General features: G+C 36.6%; 1 protein-coding gene across 6 annotated transcripts in view; it reads left to right on the top strand.

Moving 5' to 3' along the window:
- TCF12 (transcription factor 12) overlaps nucleotides 1-22,994 on the top strand; it is a 325,867-nt gene that overhangs the window by 294,101 nt on the left and 8,772 nt on the right. For 3 of the 6 annotated variants that reach the window (XM_054701785.1, XM_037502558.2, XM_037502560.2), the window contains 6 exons: nucleotides 1,508-1,581; nucleotides 2,582-2,653; nucleotides 3,415-3,621; nucleotides 14,580-14,694; nucleotides 16,041-16,203; nucleotides 19,977-20,209. In XM_054701785.1, coding sequence (XP_054557760.1) covers nucleotides 1,508-1,581; nucleotides 2,582-2,653; nucleotides 3,415-3,621; nucleotides 14,580-14,694; nucleotides 16,041-16,203; nucleotides 19,977-20,209 — 864 coding nt within the window. The remainder of the gene's footprint in view (nucleotides 1-1,507; nucleotides 1,582-2,581; nucleotides 2,654-3,414; nucleotides 3,622-14,579; nucleotides 14,695-16,040; nucleotides 16,204-19,976; nucleotides 20,210-22,994) is intronic. The other 3 variants (XM_054701789.1, XM_054701793.1, XM_037502561.2) reach the window with 1 other exon arrangement.

Below are 22,994 nucleotides of genomic sequence, written 5' to 3' on the forward strand. Positions count from 1 at the left end.
ATTTTTATTTAAAATTTAAATTCTATTTGTTAATAATACTATCCACAAGTTTCTATTTCAGTGAACAATTCTTAAATTATCCATAATTTGTATAGCTGAATTGTGATTACATTTGTATGTCTTTTAGGAATCCTTTTATGGTTCCCAAAATAATTTTGCGTGTAATTTTCTTAAAATTTAGTTTAAATTTTTATATGATCTCAACAGTAGGCATATAATTATGAAATGTAATCAGATGATTAAGAATCTATGTATCCAGCTTTTCAACTTATAAGTATATTATTCATAGAAATAGTTAATGTGGTTATTCAGCCAAAGTGAACTGTAATAGTCCAATTTACTATAAGCTTTTAGTTTTGTAAATATAGCATATTATCCTGCAACAGTAGCCTCCAGAGGAGCCTGAAAAACTCACTTAGGAATAAATGAGACAAATTAAGTAAACCTTCAAATTTTCCAGCTTTTTAGATCTAGTATAATTAATGTTCTCTGAAGTTTTTATCAAAAACAGATATATATATTTAATTGACTGGTTTTATTATTTTCTGGTGTAACTTATTTTAAATGCACAACCATGAAATAGTAAAGATTTTTGAATAATAGTTTTGTCTTTTTCCTTTTAAAGGTATTTTGGCAAGACCATTAAAATATTCTCCCCAACACATGGATAAATTCATTCTCCTATTTATGTTTTTTGTTTCCTTTTATATTCTTTCTAATCTGAACTTACATGTTTTTTCTTGGGACTCTAGTTTATGCTACTCTTCTAAAGTTGAGGAATAAAAGAACATTTAATTAAAATTTTGTAATGATATATTACAAATCAAATCGTGTGGTTTGGTGTAGATTATATTGGTGATTTTTTAACAGACAGTCCTAAATGCATATGCAATCATTTAAAATTAGTGCATCTGTCCATTAATAAAGATACACATTAATATGACTCTAATGTGTTCATGTCTTTTGATTTGGAAATACTACTTATCCTCAAGACATGCCCCCAAACAAAAAGAAGGTGATATTTACTGTTTATAATATAGTAATATTCAATTATTCATAATAGCCAATGAAAGCAACCAGAATGGCCATCAGTAAGGTAATGGTAGCCAAGCAAATTATGATGTAGAGAACCTAGTGAATATTAATTTAGTCATTAATAGTATTATAAAGACTGTAAGACATGGAAGAGGAACAGAATTTTAAGTTATGTATTTTGAGTACATTTTCTCAAGATATGTGTACATATGGACATGGTTTATAGAATAAGCAAACATAAAGGTAATCACATTTTAAAGTGCAGTTTTTCTCTATTTTCTCAATTCCCTACACTGTTGTATTAATAATAAAAAAGGTTTTTTTAGATATAGCCAATTCTATGCAGAAGGCTGAACAAAATGTTCACATAAATTTATGTAGTTGTTGAACATCTTTATCCTTTCCTTCAGAACCTTATCACGGTCTTTGTGTTAACGAGGTGTGTGGGTGCTTTTGGGTTTTGTTTTAACAGGTACCAGTCAGTGGCCCAGACCTGGAGGGCAAGCTCCTTCATCTCCTAGCTATGAAAACTCACTCCACTCCCTGGTAAGAGCCTTTTAGGAACATACAGGTCACTTTTATCTGATTGTATGGAGGCTTTTTTCCCCAGTAAATCTTGTGTAACAATGAAAAAAAAAACTAGTAGGGTAGTATTACACCAAATTCTTTGCTAACAAATGGCCTGATTTAGATGAACAATATAAGACACATTGGGTGTGCCTTTTGCCATCTGTTCTTTGAGACATCAGGTTTCTGATCTTGGGACAGCTGGTATTAAAATTGTGTTGAGAGATTTTTGTTTCTTTAACAAATCTAGAGCTTAGTTTTTCTATGCTTTTAAGTATAAGAGAAAACTTTAAAGCAGTAAATACACACACACAAAGTAAAAGCAAGAAAATTTTAGTCCAGCAAAGCAAAATGGTTATATTTTACTCTTTCTCATATGCTTGATACTGTGTGTAGTTTATTATATTTTCGTTGAAAATTTAAAGTGTAACATCAAATATTTTCATCATGGAGTGTTATTTCCCATGTTTTTCAAATTAAAAAAAAAATGTGCAAATTGTATAAATGAATGGTTTTTAACAAATAAGGGAGTAAAAGAGCCTGTCTAGGTATTGAGCATGAAGAATTTGTGGTAGAATGTTGACTACTGTTGCTTTTCCATGCTTACCACAGAATTACAAAGTATCATAAAAAACAAAAGGAGGAGTTGATGGAATGCTAAGTCATGCCATCATTCAGTAATTCTAGGTTGTAAAAAGTTCTTTTTCTGTGACTAACAGAATTTTTTAAATTAAAAGAAAATTTTCTTCTCACATATTTTACAAACAAAATACAAACATTATGTGCTATTTAGATGCTAACCTAATAACTTTGCTGTTAAATCCCAGCCTTCTCATACCTTAATAAAAGTAGATCTCACAGGTCTCCGCGTTAACTTTACTAACATGTTATGCTGACATGCACATCAGCTATTTCCTCATCTCTTTTGGAGTTAATCTTAACCTGTGCTTTGCCTCCTGTTCTGTCTTGACTTTGCCAGAAAAATCGAGTTGAGCAGCAACTTCACGAGCATTTGCAAGATGCAATGTCCTTCTTAAAGGATGTCTGTGAGGTACTATTTCTTTTAGATGGTGCCTTTGTTGTGTTTCAATCAATTTACTTCCTATTATCCATTTAAAATCTTGAAGCCTATACAGACTCCACAGTCTTTTAAAATCAAACAATGACCGTTTTGGTTTCTGTAACAGTATGTAAGAATAGACTTTTGTTCTCTTATGTTATGAGAATAATTTCTTTGTAAGAGAGCTCTACTGGCATGTGCTTTTGATTTTAAAAATTCTAATATGTTTGTGTATGAGGCATGTGTATATCCACAAACAGATAATATCGGTTCCTCAGTTTTGTGAAAGAACATATTTGAATGTGTTTACCATTTCAGATAGGTATGCTATTCACTTAAACAAAACTATAACTTAAACTTGATGGATTTGAGAATGCTTCCCCCCAAATTGCCTTTTCAAAGATCAGTGTTAAAGTACAGGTTATCTTTTTAATCAGCTTTTGAAATTGAGTATCAGACACAGTAGAGAAACCTTCATCTTTCATAGAAACTAAAAGAAATAACCTCATGGTAGATTGGTAAATTGATTTTATGAAGTAGTGATTTGTTTCTGAAGCTTCATTAATTTATCACAACCTTTACATACCTTTTCTTTGTTGATTTGTAGTGCAGGTAGTTGCTTTGAAGCTACTTGATAGTTTATTTCACTTGCTGTTTTCTGTATATCCCACAGTAGGAAACATAGCAGTTTAATGACTTTGAGAGACAATAGCAGTAGCCTCCATGTCTTTTTTTTTTTCCAATCCCTACAGCAATCTCGAATGGAGGATCGTTTAGACAGACTAGATGATGCTATCCATGTGTTAAGAAACCATGCTGTGGGACCTTCCACCAGTTTGCCTGCTGGTCACAGTGATATACACAGTTTATTGGGACCATCGCATAATGCACCAATTGCAAGCCTCAATTCAAACTATGGTGGATCAAGCCTTGTGACAAGCAGTCGATCTGCTTCAATGGTAAAATTGTGTTGTTGTTGTTGTTGTTGTTGTTGTTTTTAATAACCCCTAAGCCTGTTGTCGTGAATGTTTTTCATGAAATCTGTGGAGAAGGAGGTCCATCTTTTTGAAAGGAAGGTAGAATGGCTCTTAAGAACTGCCTTTAATGTCTTGCGTGGCATCATTGGCTGAGTTCTGGTCTTTAAATCCTACTATGATCATATGCAAAAAGCAAAACCTTACTATGGAGATCATTTTAATTTAAACTTGATTTTTTTTCTCCAGGTGTATAACAGTTTTTGTCTTGAAATAGAGTATAGAAAGTATAAATAACAAAAGCAGTAAAGCATAACTGAATCTCAAGAGTTCTGGTCTGCAGAACTGTTTATTGTAATTTGTAACTAGCTTTCAATAGCAGGCGTAATGTGAAACTATTTGTACAGGTCCAAATTTAAGCTTTATTCCCAAGTAAAAAAGAATTTAGAGTAGTATTAAGAATGACTGTAATTTAGGTGACAATGAAAGGAAACAATTTTAGATTAATCCCCAAAGAGAATGAAATAATTCAAGCCATCTTTTAAAAAAACATAATTCTTTAGAAGGGAAAAAATGAAATTCTGCAGCCATGTACATCAAAAATTCTATATGTATGTGTCTTGCATTTTTTTAAATCCACATTGTCTTTTAAAGAAAAGAAGCTCTTTTTGAACCTGCTATTTAACTGATACCATGTGTTTGCATGTTTATGGTATGGTTTTCAAGATTCATTGCATGCTGTTAAATATTCTCCTATGAAACAGATTTCTAGTTATAAGCCATGTGATCAAGGGTAAAACTTACCTTTCATCAAAATAATTAGGTGTCCCAAATGCTGAAGGCTGTGTTCGGTAAAATAGGATTGATTCCAGATTTTCACGTTCACATGTCAGACAGCCATTTATATTAATTTTGGAGCTGCTGAGGTAAACATCAAACAAACCTGGCCTGGTTTCCTGAGGACAGTGTTTTAAGCAACCTGGGTGACATCAAATGCCTGCATATCTCAACAGTCAGGTTTCTTGGGTTTTTTGTTTTTTTAATGTCATAAAATCTTAAAATTCAGATTCCCTTTAAGTTAGTTTTTTTTGCTAGTGATAAGCTAAAAAAAAGTGAAAACATTTATAAATTGTTAAATTCATATAAATATAAGGGAGTATTTTTCTCACTATTAGTAGTAATAAAATAATTTTAATTAAATAGCATTTGTTACAAATAATGTAGACTATCAAGTTAATTTTACTTTTTTTTTTTTTTAAAGATTTATTTATTTTTATACAAGAGCTTGGGTACAGGCTAGAGGTACAGGATGGGGGTGTGTGAGAGGATTTACCAGAGGCAGAGTGGGGAGCAGAACAGGTGGATTGACTGAAATACATTGCTGAGGGGAGCAGTGGGCTCAGGAGAGGCCTGCTGCGCCATGTGGGTAGCTCCCTGGCAGGCCAGGGATCGAACTCTTGCTGCAGTGGCTGCAGATAGCTTCTTAGTGCAGTGTTTAACCCCTTGCGCCACCAGTGAGGCCCCTAAGTTTTTAAATACTGTTTAAATACTTTTTAAAATACTATTTTTTTAAATACTATTTTTTTAAATACTGTTTACCCTTATTTAGAAAACTATCTTGAAAATGAATATGTTTAAATCCCAAATTTGTCTCAGTTGTAACATTTTCAGTTCTTATTCCTCACCTCTCAGTAATTTTTAATTCTTCACTGTTTAATAGGTCACTACTGCTATTTCAGTTTATGTGCCACTTAAAAATGTAGACTATATATAAATGAACTTCTGTAAGTCCAATCCTCCAAATCCATGAAGAAACTTAGTGCATTTTTTTAAGGATTTATTTATGCAAGAGCTGGGGTGTAGGCCAGAGGTACCACTGAGAGAATTCACCAGAGGCAGAGTGGGGAGCAGAACAGGTGGATCTACTGAAATACACTGCTGAGGGGAGCAGCGGGTGAGACAGGAGAGGTCTGCTGCCCCACGTGGGTAGCTCCCTGGCTGGGGATTGAACTCGTGCTGCAGTAGCTGCGGATTGCTTCAGAGTGCTGAGACTTAATCCTTTGCGCCACCAGGAAGGCCCAAAACTTAATGCATTTTAAAAGGACCTGTAGAAGGAAAAAGTGTTTCCTTCAGGTACCCTGACACTTTTTATTAGGAAAGTATCCCCTGTTCTATCCTCTAGAATAAGAGTCTCCTGAAATGGGAGGTGAATTTGACTTAGTCCAACCTGTAACATCAGTGTTACAGCACTTAAGCCCAAGCTGTTGCTTATGTATCTGACAAAGGTCATCCCTTAGAATCTTAGAGGACAGAGAGATGACAAAAATCCCTTGTGCATCATCTGCTCTGTTCAGCCCATCAAGAAAGAATCATTAGTAGAGGGAGGGATGCAAATGTTTCTACCAAGCTTACCCTCAAATTATAGAGTTATTAACTGACAAAATCTGACAGTTAGGTGAGTCACTAGTTATCTCCCATCTCACCTTTTAGCTTTGATTCCTCAATTCTGTTTCAGTAGAAATACCAAAGGATGGAGTGTCATGAGGGCCACAGTGGCTGTCAGTAAACCTTAGGCATACTACTGAAGACAACTTTCATCCTGGTGGCCCTCATCTGTGTCTGGCGACTCCCAGCTATACATCCAGGAGCCCTGTGCTCCCATGCTCAGTACCCACCTATATGGAATCAACTCCTTTCTTATTTTCAGATTTTGGCAGGGTTACGATTTTGGGGACATATTGTTCTGCTTTTATTATTCCGTCTCTCCTTTATTTACTGGTTTCTCTCCACTCCCTTCAAAAATCAAACTTTCCTTTTTGGTTGGTTATTTGTGGATCTAAGAACACTATTTCCATTCATTTATATAGAACAGTTTTTTTTGTTTTTTGTTTTTTGTTTTTTTTTTTAAGATTTTATTATTTATTTATTTATACAAGCACTGGGTACAGTCAGAAGCGTGGGAGGGTGAGAGAATTCACCAGAGCCAGAGCGGGGAGCAGAGCAGGCAGAAGGACCGAAGTACACTGCTGAGGGGAGCAGCGGGCGGCAGGAGAGGTCTGCGCACCATGCGGGACCCTCCTCTGGTGGCCGGGGAGCAGCCGGGGATTGAACTGGTGCTGCAGAGGCTGCGGGCAGCTTCGCAACCCAGCGCTCAACCGCTGCGCCACCAGGGAGGCCCTATATAGAACAGTTTTTGATCATACCCAGTTCCAAAGAATAATAGACAAATAAAGGAACATTTGGCTTTCAGATAGCATGAAGGGTCTGTGTTCTAAATGGCCATGACAAAGAATTAACAGTTTTACATTCTGAATATGTAAAATCACTTACCTTTTTTTCTGTCATGTTTAACTTTCTGTTAGTTTTATACTTTTACTCTGCATTAGTATAAGTTAGTATTTGTTTTAGTCTCCTAAAAATGGATGTAGTCAAACTTGCAAAGTAACCACAGAAACATCAGTTTGTCATCAATTCTGTATTTACCTTTTAGAATGTTGAGGTCAGCTTCTTTCAAAAATATTTAATTGTCAACATAACATTAATTTTCTACAGAGTAGGATTATTCTGACAAAACATAAATTCCACTTCAGGGCCTCCACAGAACATTCAAATAATATTTTAATGGAACTTTGATCTGATAGGCATTATTATAGGTTACTGTTCTAATTTCAGGTATTAAATATGATACTGTTTTCTCTCAGCAATTTAGATGAGGAATCAGTAGCTTTTTCTATAAAAAAGGCCAATAATATTTTCAACTTTGCAACCTATATGGTCTCTGTCAAAACTACTCAACTCTACTATTCTAACAGGAAAACAGCCATACGTATTATGGAAACAAATGGATGTGGCTGTGTTCCAATAAAACTTTATTTACAAAAATGGGCTTCTTCATTTGTTTAAAACAAAAGGACTGAACTTGGCCTCACTTTGTCTTTTGTTTGGGCCTCCCCTGGTGGCGCAGCTGTTTAGTGCTTGGCTGCAAAGCTGCCCTGCAGCCTCTGCAGCGCCAGTTCGATCCCCAGCCCCCAGAGAGAGGGTCCCACGTGGCACGCAGACCTCTCCTGCCATGCCCACTGCTCCCCTCAGCAGTGTATTTTGTCTGTCTGCCTGTTCTGTTCCCCGCTCTGGCTCTGGTGAATTGCTCCCCTCAGCAGTGTATTTTGTCGGTCTGCCTGTTCTGTTCCCCACTCTGGCTCTGGTGAATTCTCTCACTCTCCCGCGCTTCTGACTGTACCCAGTGCTTGTATAAATAAATAAATAAATCTTTTTTTAAAAAAAAAAAAAAAAGCAAGTTAGTTTACTGGTGCAGGAAATGAGTTAGCAAGTATTTCTCTTTTGGCGGGGGGCCTATAACTTTTTGCTTATTTTAATGAATAGTGTGGGAGGTTTTTTTTTTTTTTTTAAGATTCATTTATTTATGCACACAAGAACTGGGGTGTAGGTCAGTGGTGGGGGGAGGAGGCGGTGAGAGGAGTCACCAGAGACAGTGGGGAGCAGAACAGGCAGACTGACTGAAATACACTGCTGAGGGGAGCAGTGGGCAAGACTGGAGAGGTCTGCTGCGCCATGTAGGCTGGGGATTGAACTCGCTGCACAGACTGGCTATAGCTTGATAGCACTGTGTCTTCAACCCCTGTGCCACCAGGGAGGCCCAGTTTGGGAGTTTTTTGAAGTAGTTGGAATATTTGAGATGAGCCAGAATGCACTGCGAGCAGAACAGAGTTAATTGCAGGATAAAAGTGGTAACAGAGAGCACAACCCCTAGCCTATAAAGCTATCAGGATTACTTGTGGGGCCTCCCTGGTGGCACAACATTTGAGCGCTGGGTTGTGAAGCTGCCCGCAGCCTCTGCAGCGCCGGTTCAATCCCCGGCCGTGGCAAGGGTCCCACATGGCCAACAGACCTCTCCTGTCTCACCCGCTGCTTCAGCAGTGTATTTCGTCAGTCTGCCTGTTCTGCTCTCCACTCTGGCTCTGGTGAATTCTCTCACCCTCCCATGCTTCTGACTGTACCCAGTGCTTGTATAAATAAATAAACAAATCTTTAAGGGAAAAAAAAAAGATTACTTGTGGTATCAAGTCTATATGGACAGGATAACCAAAACATTGTCCTTGGTCAGAGAAACTGCTTTGCTGCCAGTAAAGTCATCCACAAGTGACATACTGATTTGTAGGATATGTCTCTTTGTCTTGTAGATGAAATAATTGCCAAGTGTTATTCAGTTGTTCCAGAAAAAGATTTTTACATTTCACAGCAAGGAGATAAGACCTGCCAAAATATATGTTAATGAGTCAATATCAAAAGATTTAATTTTAACTGTTGTTTTTTAAAACTACACTAACATCAAAGACTTGATTGACATCAAAGTTCAGAATTCAAAGGGGGTTCAACCACAGAAAGTTTTTCTTAACATTTTAGCTAAGAAATATACACAAGAGTTTAATTTCCAAGGGGATTATTATACCAGAGAAAAAAACTAGGAAATGAATAATTTTTACCCTATTTTATATAATTAGTGTCACCAGCCTGGCACAGTTTTAATAATTGCTCTTATTTTTAAATGAGTTGAACATTTTTTATTTACTAATTTCCTGTTCCCTTTCAATATTTTTTTATTATTTCTCCATATGTGTTTAATGCAAATATGAGGCTTAGACTATGCAAACATTCTAATTGATATGATTTATGTATCTTTTAAATTTCAGAACACAAAGGCAAAATTTTTAGAACTATTGAAATGTCATCATTGACCTTTAATTTTGCTCCCATTTATTTTGTGTAAGTAAGAATAAACTCTTGAACTGTTCGCAGGAAAAAAAATTGCTGTTACTCAGTGGAAATCTTCCATGGAATCGTTAATTTCATTTGGGCATTTACAAAGAGGTCTCAGCAATATAAAATAAAATAGTAAATCACATGAGTTTGAGTGTAATACTTAAAATACCAAGGCCCAATGATATATTTCCATAATAGCACATTTTAACACAAAATAGTGAGTTATTCCTCAGATTTCTACTTCAGAGTTAGATTAGAAGCTTTTTATATTAATGGAAACAATGCAAATCTTTAAAAGTTCCTTACTTATGATATAATATAAAATTCCATCCATGAGGTCTTTTGATTTCTTTTTTACAAGTCCTAAGGAAATTTAATTCAGACATTTCTCGATCTTTTTGGGGGTAAGGTATTTCATGGGTTTCTTATTATTTAAGCTGTGGTTGAAGATATGTGGTATCCTTGTATGAGAGCAAAGTAAATAATGTTAAATCATAGAATTTAAAGCTACTTATATAATGATTTTAAAATATATATATATCAGTTTTTGAAATACTTTTTCAGTTCTAATTGACTTAAGATGAAGTTATAGAAGAACAGGCAAATTGGTGATATTTTATTCAAAATTATTACTTTTGTCACTTATCAAAGTAAATTTGGGACAGTTTTAACCTTACATTTAGACAGTTCTTAATTTTATTAGTATAGGTGTATATAATGTAGAAATTGTATGCCTGTTTCAAATGAATTGTATTTTATTTATTTTTTTTTTTTAAGATTTATTTATTTATGCATACAAGACCTGGGTTACAGGCCAGAGGTGCGGGAGGTGAGAGGATTCATCACAGACAGCGTGGGGAACAGAACAGGCAGATTGACCGAAGTACACTGCTGAGGGGAGCAGCGGGCAATCAGGAGAGGTCTGCTGTGCCATGTGGGTTCCTCCCTGGCCGGCTTGGGGATTGAACCCGTGCTCTAGAGGCTGCGGACAGCTACATAGGTTGCGTCTTAACCCCTTGTGCCACCAGGGAGGCCCTGAACTGAATTTTAGTTCACATTTTACTTTTTCTAACCAATTTTTTCCTGAATGGGCAAGTTAAACAATTTTTATTTTCATTAAAAATAATACCTTACAGCACTTTTAAAGGGTTTTGGTGCCTTTTTTTTTAATTCAGAATTGTTCAGAATGACATTTTTTAAAAAAGTAGAAACCATACAGATTGTATATTTGTGGAAATATAATTTAAAAGGAACCATAACAAATGAAATTCTCTAAGTTTGGGGGGATAAAATCCCTCACATACATAAATATTCTTTGATAGTCCATAGATTAATAATGATTGATTTAAATCACTAGTGTTCAGTGAATAGTACAAATTGAACATATTGTTGGCATAGAATTCAGAATCAGAGAGGAATTCATACTAAGTACATTTCAGTCTGTTCCTTAATTCACAAGACCTCTTATTCATCAACTAATTAGATTTAACATTTTTCTATTGTGGGTGCTAAAGCCATTGAACAAATTAAAGGAAAACAGCTTCCTCGTTGGGTGCTACCACAACTGTAAGGCCATACACATTTGTGAAAATTACAAATGCAGGATGATGTCATTTAATGGGATGGGTCTTTTATTCTGAAATGAAGCTCTTCGTAATAATTGAATTTAGAGCACAACAGGCTTGGAGGGGTGGGGCAGGGGTTGCCTTCCTTTTCACTCCCCCAATAGAAGCAGCCCATCAGCTGTATGCTAATGATATGAACAATTAAACAGGGTCCTATCTGGTTGGCCCCACAGGCTCTAAGCTCAGACAAAGAACTGTTTATACACCTGTTGTGTGTGTGTGTGTGAACAGAGCCATTTGAATGGGCAACTGCAGATTAAAAGGAGAAGGAGGGAGCTAGGGTGAGCAGGGGTTAAAAAGAGAACTATAAGAACTGTGAAAGTCAAATTCTCCAGAAAATATATGAGGATGGTTTGCAAAAGGTAGTCAAGTTACAAAGAAAAATTTCTGCTAACTTCATTAACATGAAAAACTCCAAGGTTTTTGCTTGGTTGAGACCATGTTTTAAAGGTTTAATTTAAAAAAAAAAAAAAGCAATCATGTAGGTTGGTGTGAGAAAATACTTAGCTTGTAGTATTATATAAAGACAAAAATTTTTACAGGCATTTATATCCCAAAACAAATTGAGCAGTCTTTCTAATTTTCCTTCAGGGAAAGGCAAACTTCGTAAGACATACTGCTTAATTGATCCTTTGTCTGCCAAATCTTTCATCAGAAAGTAGGCTATAGAACATTTTTATTAGTTGAGATTCAGAAATTCAAAGAGTTATTTATAGTAATAAAAGGAAACCAAAATGCAGTTATTTTTCGATGGTATTTTGTCTTATGGAGCTGTAAAATGAATTTCATATGTACAATATAAAATAATACACATTTAAAATTTCTTAAGACTATTGCTTCCTTTTAAATTACATGATCTGATAGCTCAAAATACTAAATGCAAAATTAGCACATACTACCAATGATTATAAAATGTTTTAAGTCCATAGTATTACAGCTACAAACCAAGAAATCTTAGCTTTTCCTTTATCCTGCAATTTCTTTGGCTGCCAGTCAAATTTGTTCTAGTGATAGTTTTTCTTTAGAATAAACCCAGCCTCCTAAGATCCCAAAGAATTTGAAGTTCTGTTGTGTTTTTATCATATCCATTTTTATAAAATGGAATTTTTTTAACTAATCTCCTTAGATCACTGAGTTCACAATGAGCAAGAAAGCACCTTCTATGTTAGAATAAACATAATCAAGATGCCCTGGAAACAGATATCATGAAACTGTAAAAATAATTTTCTCTCTTGAATAAAAGTTTCACAATCCATTTCTTCCTGGTTGTTAGGTTTTAGTTCTTCAGATTTTTCTCAAGTTCTTGTGTGGGTTTTTTTTTTTTTTTTTTTTTTTTTTTTCTTTTGGAAGGAGGTGGACACAAAGACTTAAGGATGATTTCAGAGGTGATGAGAAGATAGAAAACTGCTGTGGTCCATTCCCAACTTTAAGACATAATGATTCTGGGCCTCCCTCGTGGCACCAAGGGGTTAAGACACAGCCTGTGAAGCTGTCCGCAGCCTCTACAGCACAAGTTCGATACCCGGCTGGCCAGGGAGCAACCCACATGGTGCAGCAGACCTCTCCTGTCTCTCCCGCTGCTCCCCTCAGCAGTGTATTTCAGTCAGTCTGCCTGTTCTGTTCCCTGCTCTGTCTCTGGTGAATCCTCTCACCCCCACCCCCACACCTCTAGCCTGTACCCCAGCTCTTGTATGCATAAATAAATAAATCTTTAAAAATAAAGGACAGGGCCTCCCTTGTGGCGCAGCGGTTGAGCACTGGGTTGCGAAGCTGCCCGCAGCCTCTGCAACACCGGTTCAATCCCCGGCCACCAGAAGAGGGTCCCACATGACACGCAGACCTTTCCTGCTGCCCGCTGCTCCCCTCAGCAGTGTGCTTCAGTCCTTCTGCCTGCTCTGCTCCCCGCTCTGGCTCTGGTGAATTCTCTCACCCTCCCGCGATTCTGACTGTACCCAGTGCTTGTATAAATAAATAAATAAATCTTTAAAAAAATAAAATAAAAATAAAAGACATAATGATTCTGAAGCATGATGAAATTATGCAGTTGAGAAAGGGGTATAATTAATGCAAAGTGAATAGTGACACAACTAATCCTCAGCAATGACTGATCTTCAAATAATTTTAAAAGTAGCTATGGAATACCTTTAATCGTCTTTGTTTTTTAACTACCTTAAAAATAAGAATAAGGGAGAGAAGCAGATGGGGTATGGGCATGGGTAGTTTGGTGGAGAGTGAAAAAAAAGTAAGGGTGGAAGACAGATAATTCTTAAAATACATGTTTGAAGACCTGATACGGTCTTATCAGGTGCACTCCTAAGACTTTACTTGGTTCCTTTTGTTTAGTTCACAATAAGCCAAAGGAATAAACTTGCATAGGGTTATTTATACCTATGGAGTAAAATCCATTCAAAATCATGAAAGAGAAAAGCCATATTAATGACTCAAGAGGGATTCAAAGCATGATAGTATATTGGGATAGAAAGATTTATTGAAAAATGGGAGGCCACCCTGGTGGCACAAGGGGTTAAGTCCCAGCCATTGAAGCTATCGGCAGCCACAGCCACTGCAACACAAGTCAGTCCCCGCCAGGGAGCTAACCCACATGACGCTGCAGACCTCTCCTGTCTCATCTCGCCTGCTGCTCTGCTCAGCAGTATATTTCAGTCAGTCTTCCTGTTCTTTTCCCCACTCTGTCTATGGTGAATCCTGTCCCCCACCTCGCCACATCTCTGGCATATACCCTAGTTCATCTTAAAAAAAAAATTTTTTTTATTGAAAAACAGTGATTCTCACATTTAACACCAGTCAATAAACCTATTTATTTAAAGGCTTACTCTTCCACTTGACATGTCTGCTGCTCCTCTAATTAAAAACTTCATTTGTATCCAGTTTTTCTAAAAATAACACAATAGTTAAAACACTTATAGTGTGTCATGCCTTATTTTCCGATTTCAGGTTAATTGTAACTGGTATAAGTTTGATTAAAACTGAGAATAAAAAATAATAAATACACATTGTAAATACTGATAAATTCTAAATTGCATTTATTGTCATCTGGCAATGCAGAACTTTTGTTATTAAGTTATTTTAATTTCGTGTTGATTTTGCTAGCCTTTTAAAATTTTTTAGAGAAAACAGAGAAAGAAAAATCAAAGGCATTTTGGTATACCAAAGTATAAACAAGATAGCATTATTTTGTTAATATACTTTAATATATTTAGATAGTATATAGAGAACCTAAGGATTGTTAAGAGAGTCTATAGTGTATACTGCTTTATAGCTTTTTGAGTGTTTTATCTTAGCTCATTTGCTTGTCATAACAGTCCTTTGAGGAATATGAAATTTGAAAGTTGGAATTTTATCATTTTGATTCAAAGCCATCATGTCTTTTGAAATTCTATATAAACCAGAAACGTAGCATCCAAAAATTTGTTGCTAAATTCAGTTGAGTGATGATGTTTTCTCTGTTAGGCCCAATAAAAGAATTTGGACAATTATTGCCTCTGAACTATCTTGACTGCTTTTGTTTTTTAAATTTAGGTTGGAACTCATCGAGAAGATTCTGTCAGTCTCAATGGCAATCATTCTGTGCTCTCTAGTACAGTCACTGCTTCAACCACAGACTTGAATCATAAAACACAAGAAAATTACAGAGGTAACATTGGTTTTCAGACTGTCACCTTTCTCTTAGGCAGATTGACATCTGTTAGTCAAAAGTCATTTTAAGTGAGGGGATTCCAGAATTAAGAGTTTCGATGGCCCTTTAGGTGGGTCAGTTAGATACTTATTGATAGATGGAACCATATGTAAGCTGTTGTTTAGTATTTACCAGTCATCTTACCTACTGTCATGTATGTCTTCCTTAACACGTTTCCCTGATGGCTTTGTCTTTGTGGTCCCTAGAGGCAGTGAGAAATATTTCTGGGCATGCAGGTCCTCCAGTAATGTCAATTTGTTGTAACATTAATCAGGAGGGGTGGGGGCTGATTCCTTCTTGGGGCCACTTGTTTGTTATGGCATTTGCATGTTCTCCCCATGTCTGCATGGGCTTTCTCTGGGGTCTACAGTTTCCTCCCACATCCCAAAGATGTGCATGTTAGGTTAACTGGCATGTTGGGTTAACCGTCCCAGTTTGAGTGAGAGAGTATGTGTGTGTAAGTGCACCCCATAATTGGAAGGTATCCTGTCCAGGGTTGGGTCCTACCTTGAACTTTGAGCTCTGGCCACCTAAGACCCAGAAATGGAATAAATGGATCAGAAAATGAAGGAATGAATGAATACAAAATATTTTTTTAAGTTTAGAAGAGTTTAGGAAGTTTATTTAGAAGTTGAGTAATATTTTTGTGACCAGAAATATGCACTAGGCACTTAACTCTTTAATATCAATTAGCTTATGTAAAATTAGTTTTGATATGGCATTTTGTGTAAAGCTGCAATTTCCAAGAAACCGTCCATGTAAAGTGAAGACTTAACTGTATATTGTCATTTTTAATGATAGTAGCTATTGCTTACAAGATAATTTAAATTAGAATAGATAATTCTGATAAAAAGCATACTGTGATCAATGTTACGTAATAGAATTTCTAAATAAATACACGTATATAGCTGATCTTAAGACCACCAAAGTAAAAGTTCTCCCATATATATTTAACCATTCAACCTGTTTTATTGTGTATTCAGAAAACTGTTAAAGCTTATTTCCTTTAACTTGGCTGATCTTAGAAGTCAGTTTCTAAAATATATTAAGTTTCTCATAACTTATCTGAACATTGTCTGAACATTAGACTGATCATGAGGGTCAAGCTTATTCTTTTAAATACAGATGCTTTAAATGTTACTTAAGTTTTGTGGACATGTTCTGTCCATGTTCTAAACAGTATACTTCCCTCCATCTTCAGATTTTATCATAGCTTGTAACAACTAAGGTAATTCACCATCTAGAAAGCTTTCTGCAGTCTTAAGTTCTAGACACTATATTTTACATTTCTTTCCCTCTGTTAGGTGGTTTGCAAAGTCAGTCTGGAACTGTTGTTCCAACAGAAATCAAGACTGAAAACAAAGAGAAAGATGAAAACCTTCATGAACCCCCTTCATCAGATGACATGAAGTCAGATGATGAATCCTCCCAGAAGGATATCAAGGTTTCATCTAGAGGCAGAACAAGGTATTTGTTAGCAACCGGGTATATTATATTGCATTCATTTGTCATGGGTGAAAACACTTGGAAAATTGTAGAGCATTTTTTGGTAACTATGTTCTAGATATTGTCATGGAACTGTTATGTGTTTAACCCTCACATTAACTATCACAGCTTCCATAAAAGAGAAGCATATAAAGATGACTCCAAAATTATGTTTTCTATTATACCAAACTGTTTTAGGGATTAATAAGAAAAGAATTGCATCTCCCCTTTCACTGCTTATAATCTATAAAATCTTTTGAGGACCAAATAGCTAAAACAAGTTAAATTGTGCTATGTAGACATTTAGATACATTCCATAAATAAATATTTGAACATAATAACTTAAGGCTAAGTATGTGGTAAGTCTCTATCATATGATTTAAATCAGGGATCACCAAACTAGGGCCCATCAGCCAAATCCAGGCCACTGTACTTTTTTTACAAATAAAGTTTTAAAACCTGAAATACTACCATGCCCCATCTGTTTACATATTGTCTATCCCTTCTTTCACAATGCAATGAGTTGTGTAGTTTCAGCAGAGACCAGATGACCCACAAAGCTGAAAATATTTACTGTCTGGTCCTTTACAGAAAAAGGACCAGATACTATGGTCCTTCAATAAAGATACTATGGTTTCTTTTATGATGGTAATTTTGTGTACGTGGTATAGATTTCCCTCCGTGGAACACTAACTTTGGTTCTTATTACATTGTCACTAATCAGTTATGTAACCTTGGTGAAGTCATTCATTTTTCTGAACCTTGAAGTGGTTCTCACCTTTGCTGCACAGATACCTGACATTTTACAAATACAGGTATCTAGGCCCTAGCCTATCCTTACTAAGTCACTAAACTTTTAAAGACTATATTTCTCAGATGTTTTCAAAGATTCTGATAAGTAGCCACATTCGGAATCCTTTGGCCTAGATAATCTACAAAGGTTCTTTTGAAGTCAAAGAACTACTGATTCTCAATGATCAAAATAATATTTTTTTTAAGATTTATTTATGCAATCAAGAGCTGGGGGTACAGGCCAGAGGTACAGGGGAGTGAGAGGATTCACCAGAGACAGAGTGAGGAGCAGAACAGGCAGACTGACTGAAATACACTGCAGAGGGGAGCAGCGGGCAAGTCAGGAGAGGTCTGCTACTACATGTGGGCTACTCCCTGGCCGGCCAGGGATCGAACTCGTGCAGTAGAGGCTTCGGATTGCTTCATAGTGTTGTGCTTAACCCCTTGTGCCACTAGGGAGGCCCTCAAAAGAATACTTTTATGTAATTCTAGTAAGACTCTATTGTGAACTTGTTATTTTATTTTATTTTATTTATTTTTGCATAGAATTGAGGTGTACACCAGAGGTGTGAGGAGTGAGAGGATTCACTAGAGACAGAGTAGGGAGCAGAACAGGCAGATTTACCAAAATCACTGCTAAGGGGAATAGCAGGTGAGACAGGAGAGGTCTGCTGTGCCATATGTGGGTTAGCTCCCTGGCCAGGGATCACACTCAGGCATTAGTGGTGATAGCACTGAGACTTAACCTGTAGGCCACCAGGGAGATCCAATTAAAGTTCTCAGGGTAATTGCTTGTTGATTTTGATTTTTACTTTATTATAATTAGTCTTTTTCCTGGTCCCTTATTTAGGTTTTCTAAATTCCTGCTATGAGTGAGACCATCTGGTATTTTTCTCTTTCTGGCTTATTTCACTGAGCATGATCCCTTCCAGCTCCATCCAATCAACAAGCAACTATAAACGAGAGACACACTGCAGGGAGGGGAGTAAGGAGTGGGATCAAAGCAAGGGGGGTGGGAATTGTATGGGGACTATAACCAAGATGACAATGCATACATTGTGCAAAAATGAAAAATGATGTAAAAATATATAAAATTTTAAAAATAATAATAACAAATTTTTAAAAAGTTCTCAGGGTAGCAGAGAAGAAGTGAAAACATCTTTTTATGCACAGTAGTTCAAGGTTCTGAGCTACTCCGCTCAGTAGTGTATTTTTGAAATATAATTTCCTAAAGGTTATTTCAAAGCATTTCCCTCAACTGTTTTTTTCTGATTATTTAGTCCATTTTGACTACAGAAATTTGGAAATACAGAAAAGCACAATCAAAAGTCCAAGAAACTCCATTGCTTAGAATTAACTATTTACTTATCAGGGAATCCTTTTCCGTAAATACAGTTTAAACTGGACATAAATTTTGGCTTTCTGTCTATTTCTGAGTGTTTTTTGCTGTATGGTTGTTTCCTCTATTGTTTTGTTGTTGGCCAGCTCTATTTAGATTTAATTCATATATAATAAATATACCAACTTTAAGTGTACAGTTTTTGTCCTTTAACAGATGTGAATAGTCACATACCTACCACCACATTAATAATGTGGAATATTCCTGCCACCCTCCAAAATTTCCTCATGCCCCTTTGTAATCAATACCTTTCCCCCATACTCTGGCCACCATTGATCTGCACTCTATTAGAACAGTTTTGTTTTTTCTAGAAGTTGATGTAAATGTTCCAGAAATTTATGTAAATGGAATCATATATTATGTGCCTTCCATATCTGGTGTCTTTTACTGAGCATAATCTGCAGGTTGATATTTAGAGGCTATACAGTCAACCACTGCTTGGATGTATTGTGATTTGTTTCAGCTGTCTCCTATTGTTGCTAATATAAATAATTCTGTGATCAACTTCCTTTATATAAATTTCTCTGTACATCTTTAGTTATATCCTTGGGGTGAATTTCTGAAATTAGAATTACTTACCAAGAAGTAATAAGTATTTTAAGACGTGGGTACATTTTGCCAATTTATCCTTCAAAAAAATTGTTCCAGTTCACCATTTTTTAAAATCATCCCACTGATGAATATTTCTCCCCAGAACAGAAAGTATTTATTTTCTGGGATATTTTTCTTATTCTGTATCTTAAGTTTTTCTTACACCTTCTCATTAGGTAAATGCCAAAATACATTTAAGAGCACAGGTTAAGCAATTTATAATACATTAGTATAATAGGACAGTGCTTCTCAAACCTAAATGTACATGTGCATCAACTGGGGCTCTAGTTAAAATGCAGCTTTTACGTAGGTTTGCAGTAGAACCTGAGATTTCATGTTTTTCACAAGCTCCAAAAAATACTGAAGGTGATGATTACATTATGATTAGCAAGGTGTTAGAATATTATGATTATTCAAATTATGTTTCTGAAGTATTTCATAAGTTTGACAAGGTGTTTATGCAGTAATGTGCAATGAAAGTAGATTTTAAAATGGTGGGGAGAGGCTACCCTGGTGGCACAAGGGGTTAAGTCTCAGCACTGTGAAGCTATCCGAGTTAGATCCCTGGCCAAGGGAGCTAACCCACATGGCACGGCAGACCTCTCCTATCTCGCCCACTGCTCCCCTCAGCAGTGCATTTTAGTAGGTCCACCTGTTCTGCTCCCCACTCTATCTCTGGTGAACCTTCTCACCCCTCCACACTGCTGGCCTACACCCCAGCTCTTGTATGAATAAATAAATAAACCCTTAAAATAAATAAAATGTATGTGATATTTCAACTCTAACTATTTTTATGCATTGAAGAAAGACTGGAAAGGAATATGCAATCATGTAAGTGTAGCTATTATGACTGCTTGGTAAAATTTATAGGTTTTTTTTTCTATCTTTATATTTTAAAATTCTGCATAATAAGCATATCTTACTTTATAGGGAACCTAATAGACTGAGAGAGTTGTTGTTACTTTGTTTTTAGCAGTACTAATGAAGATGAGGATTTGAACCCAGAACAGAAGATAGAAAGGGAGAAAGAAAGGCGGATGGCTAACAATGCCAGAGAGCGCTTGCGTGTGCGAGATATTAATGAGGCATTCAAAGAGCTTGGTCGAATGTGTCAGCTTCACTTAAAGAGTGAAAAACCCCAAACAAAACTCCTTATTCTTCATCAGGCCGTGGCAGTCATCCTTAGTCTAGAACAGCAAGTCCGAGGTAAGTATGCTTAATAGAGATACACAATTTTTCTGCCTCAAGTGGGCAGACATTTTTGTTTCTGTTCAGTCTTCTGCTTGGGCAAGTTGTTTACAACTTGCATCATGAGGACTGTGTTTTCTCTGTAGTTCTCTCATTTCTGTATCACTATATTGGTCAATATCTGTAGACCCAGTGCGTCTCACAAACCGGTAAAAAAGAACCCTAAGAAACAAGGCAGAAAACCGCCATCTTCTGCCTGCCACTCAGCCTTCATGTTTTTGTGCTTTTTGTTCTTGTTAACTCTGACCTCACACATTGTTGCTTTACCTGCTTAGATCTGCCTTCCTCCCTGCTCCTTCACTCTTCCCTACTTCTCAGGACTCAATTTCTTGCCTGCCCACATGACCTTGGGTCATCTGTCAAGCCTCACTGGCTCATAGGATGCATAGTCAGGACCTCTCCTGGCATTTCTCCCTGTATTTCCATGTCAGTAAGGTCTCAGGTCTTCTTTCTTGATCCCTGGTCAGGAATGACATGAACTTCTTGGGTTAAATGCACTGGCAAGCTTGTGTATACCTAAGGGCAAAAGTATAGTTTTTTTTTGTTTGTTTGTTTTTTGTTTGTTTGTTTTTTTTTTTTAAGATTTGTTTATTTATACAAGCACTGGGTACAGTCAGAAGCGCGGGAGGGTGAGAGAATTCACCAGAGCCAGAGCGGGGAGCAGAGCAGGCAGAAGGACCAAAGTACACTGCTGAGGGGAGCAGTGGGCGGCAGGAGAGGTCTGCACGCCATATGGGACCCTCCTCTGGTGGCCGGGGAGCAGCCAGGGATTGAACCGGCGCTGCAGAGGCTGCGGGCAGCTTCGCAACCCAGCACTGAACCGCTGCACCACCGGGGAGGCCCGGCAAAAGTATAGTTTTATAAAAAGGCTTATTCACTACTGACTCAAACAACTCCCTCAATTTTATTTCTCAAGAAGTGTGGCAGAATCTTGAAGAAGCTTTGCACCTCATTTTTGTAACAAATGTTTATTACATAATTCCTCTTTCCCAACCAGTTTTTTGCTAGAATCTGAGTTGTCAATTAATACAAGTTTCCTCCTGCTCAGAGATTCTACCATTTAGCTTACCTTTTTGCACGTAATTATATATCTTCTTATCCTAAATTATGAATATTTCATCCTTTTTTGCAAGAAATTTATAGATATGGCCTGGGTTCCAGACATTACCTCTACCCTGTCTTCATTAAGAGTAACTATCTTGTTTATCAGATTTTATATCTAAAATTTTGTTTAAAGAAAGTTTCAATGGCCTCCCCAGTGGCGCAGCTGTAGAGCGCTGGGCTGTGAAGCTGCCCGCAGCCTCTGCAAGACCAGTTCAATCCCCGGCTGCTGGCGAGGGTCCCAAATAGCATGCAGACCTCTCCTACCGCGTCTGCTGCTCCCCTCAGCAGTATGTTTCATCAGTCTGACTGTTCTGCTCTCTACTCTGGCTCTGGTGAATTCTCTCACCCTCCCACACTTCTGACTATACCCAGTGCTTGTATAAATAAATAAATAAATCTTTAAAAAAAAATAAAGTAAGTTTGAAAAAGGAAAAAGCAATGCTCAGATACCTAAATACTATAGCCATTGATCCTCAGCATTGGTTACAGAAAGCATTCTCTAAGACAACCAGAATTAGAGAACTTGAACATACTTTCAGAAAAACATACAATAATTACTAAATGACCTATCCCTTTCTCTCTGATATATTTAATGAACAAGAATGATGAACAGATTATACATCAACAACCTATCACTAAAACCAGATATTGCTTCTCTTGTCATAAGAGTTGTATCCACAACTGTAACTTGAAATCTCTAAAAAAAACAGTTATAAAACTGGTCTTCAAGGTGTTATTGACTCCCTTGAGATATTCATAAAGACAATCTGATTATGTCCACTCATCTGTGGCAGGAGCAGTGGTTCCCTGAGCCTTCCAAATTTCCTGTCACCTCATCAAAGAATTTTTTTTTCTTCTTTAGTTGTGTCTGACACCCTTTATCTCACTTGGAAGCCGGTAAGGCACCTGTATTCGGTGACCCAAGTGCAATCATGTTCCTCCTCTGTAGCCTAGGATATTTTCTACCTTGAGTCCACTCAGCCAGTTATTATCAGGAATATTGCCTCTATCTAACTGTGAAAAAGTCTTTTTTTTTTTTTTTTTTTTTTTTTAGACAATAGTCTAGAACTTGTTTCTGTATAGGACCTTTTTTTTTTTTTCCTCCACAGTTTATTAGAGATAGAATAGATCCATTTGTGTTTTCAAAAACTTGTTTTTTAGATCAGAGCTACCTGCTCTCAGATCCAAGCCATCAAAATGAAAAATACCTCTATGTTTGAAAAAAAAGTATATGCTCCACCATGCCTCTGTAAGTCTTATTTATAGCATTTGACTTTGTGACTGGGGTTTCTTGCAGACACCTAGAACGGAAAAGCTGGATCTAAGAGAGGATCTAACATCTAGGCTCATGCAGCTGCTTGTTAACTTTCTAGTCACTGTTATGGATAGTGAATTTTTCAAGCAATTTTTAGAAAGCTCTATATAAGAACCATTGACTGATTATAGAGTTTGAAAAAAAAAAGTAAAAATACATGACCTGTAACTTGGATAGGAGCTGCTTTAATATTCATAAAAGCCTGCTCTCTTTTCACTTCAGACTCTGGAATTTGAAGCCCTTTATCTTACAGCTTTTTGTAAACACCTTGGGATCTGTGTAAAACTCTCTTAAAAGCATTCTAATGACTTTCTGCCAAACAGG

Source organism: Talpa occidentalis, unplaced genomic scaffold, assembly GCF_014898055.3.
Source record: "Talpa occidentalis isolate TD23 unplaced genomic scaffold, MPIMG_talOcc4v2.1 talOcc4.11, whole genome shotgun sequence".
In the NCBI taxonomy this organism is placed as follows: Eukaryota; Metazoa; Chordata; class Mammalia; order Eulipotyphla; family Talpidae; genus Talpa; species Talpa occidentalis.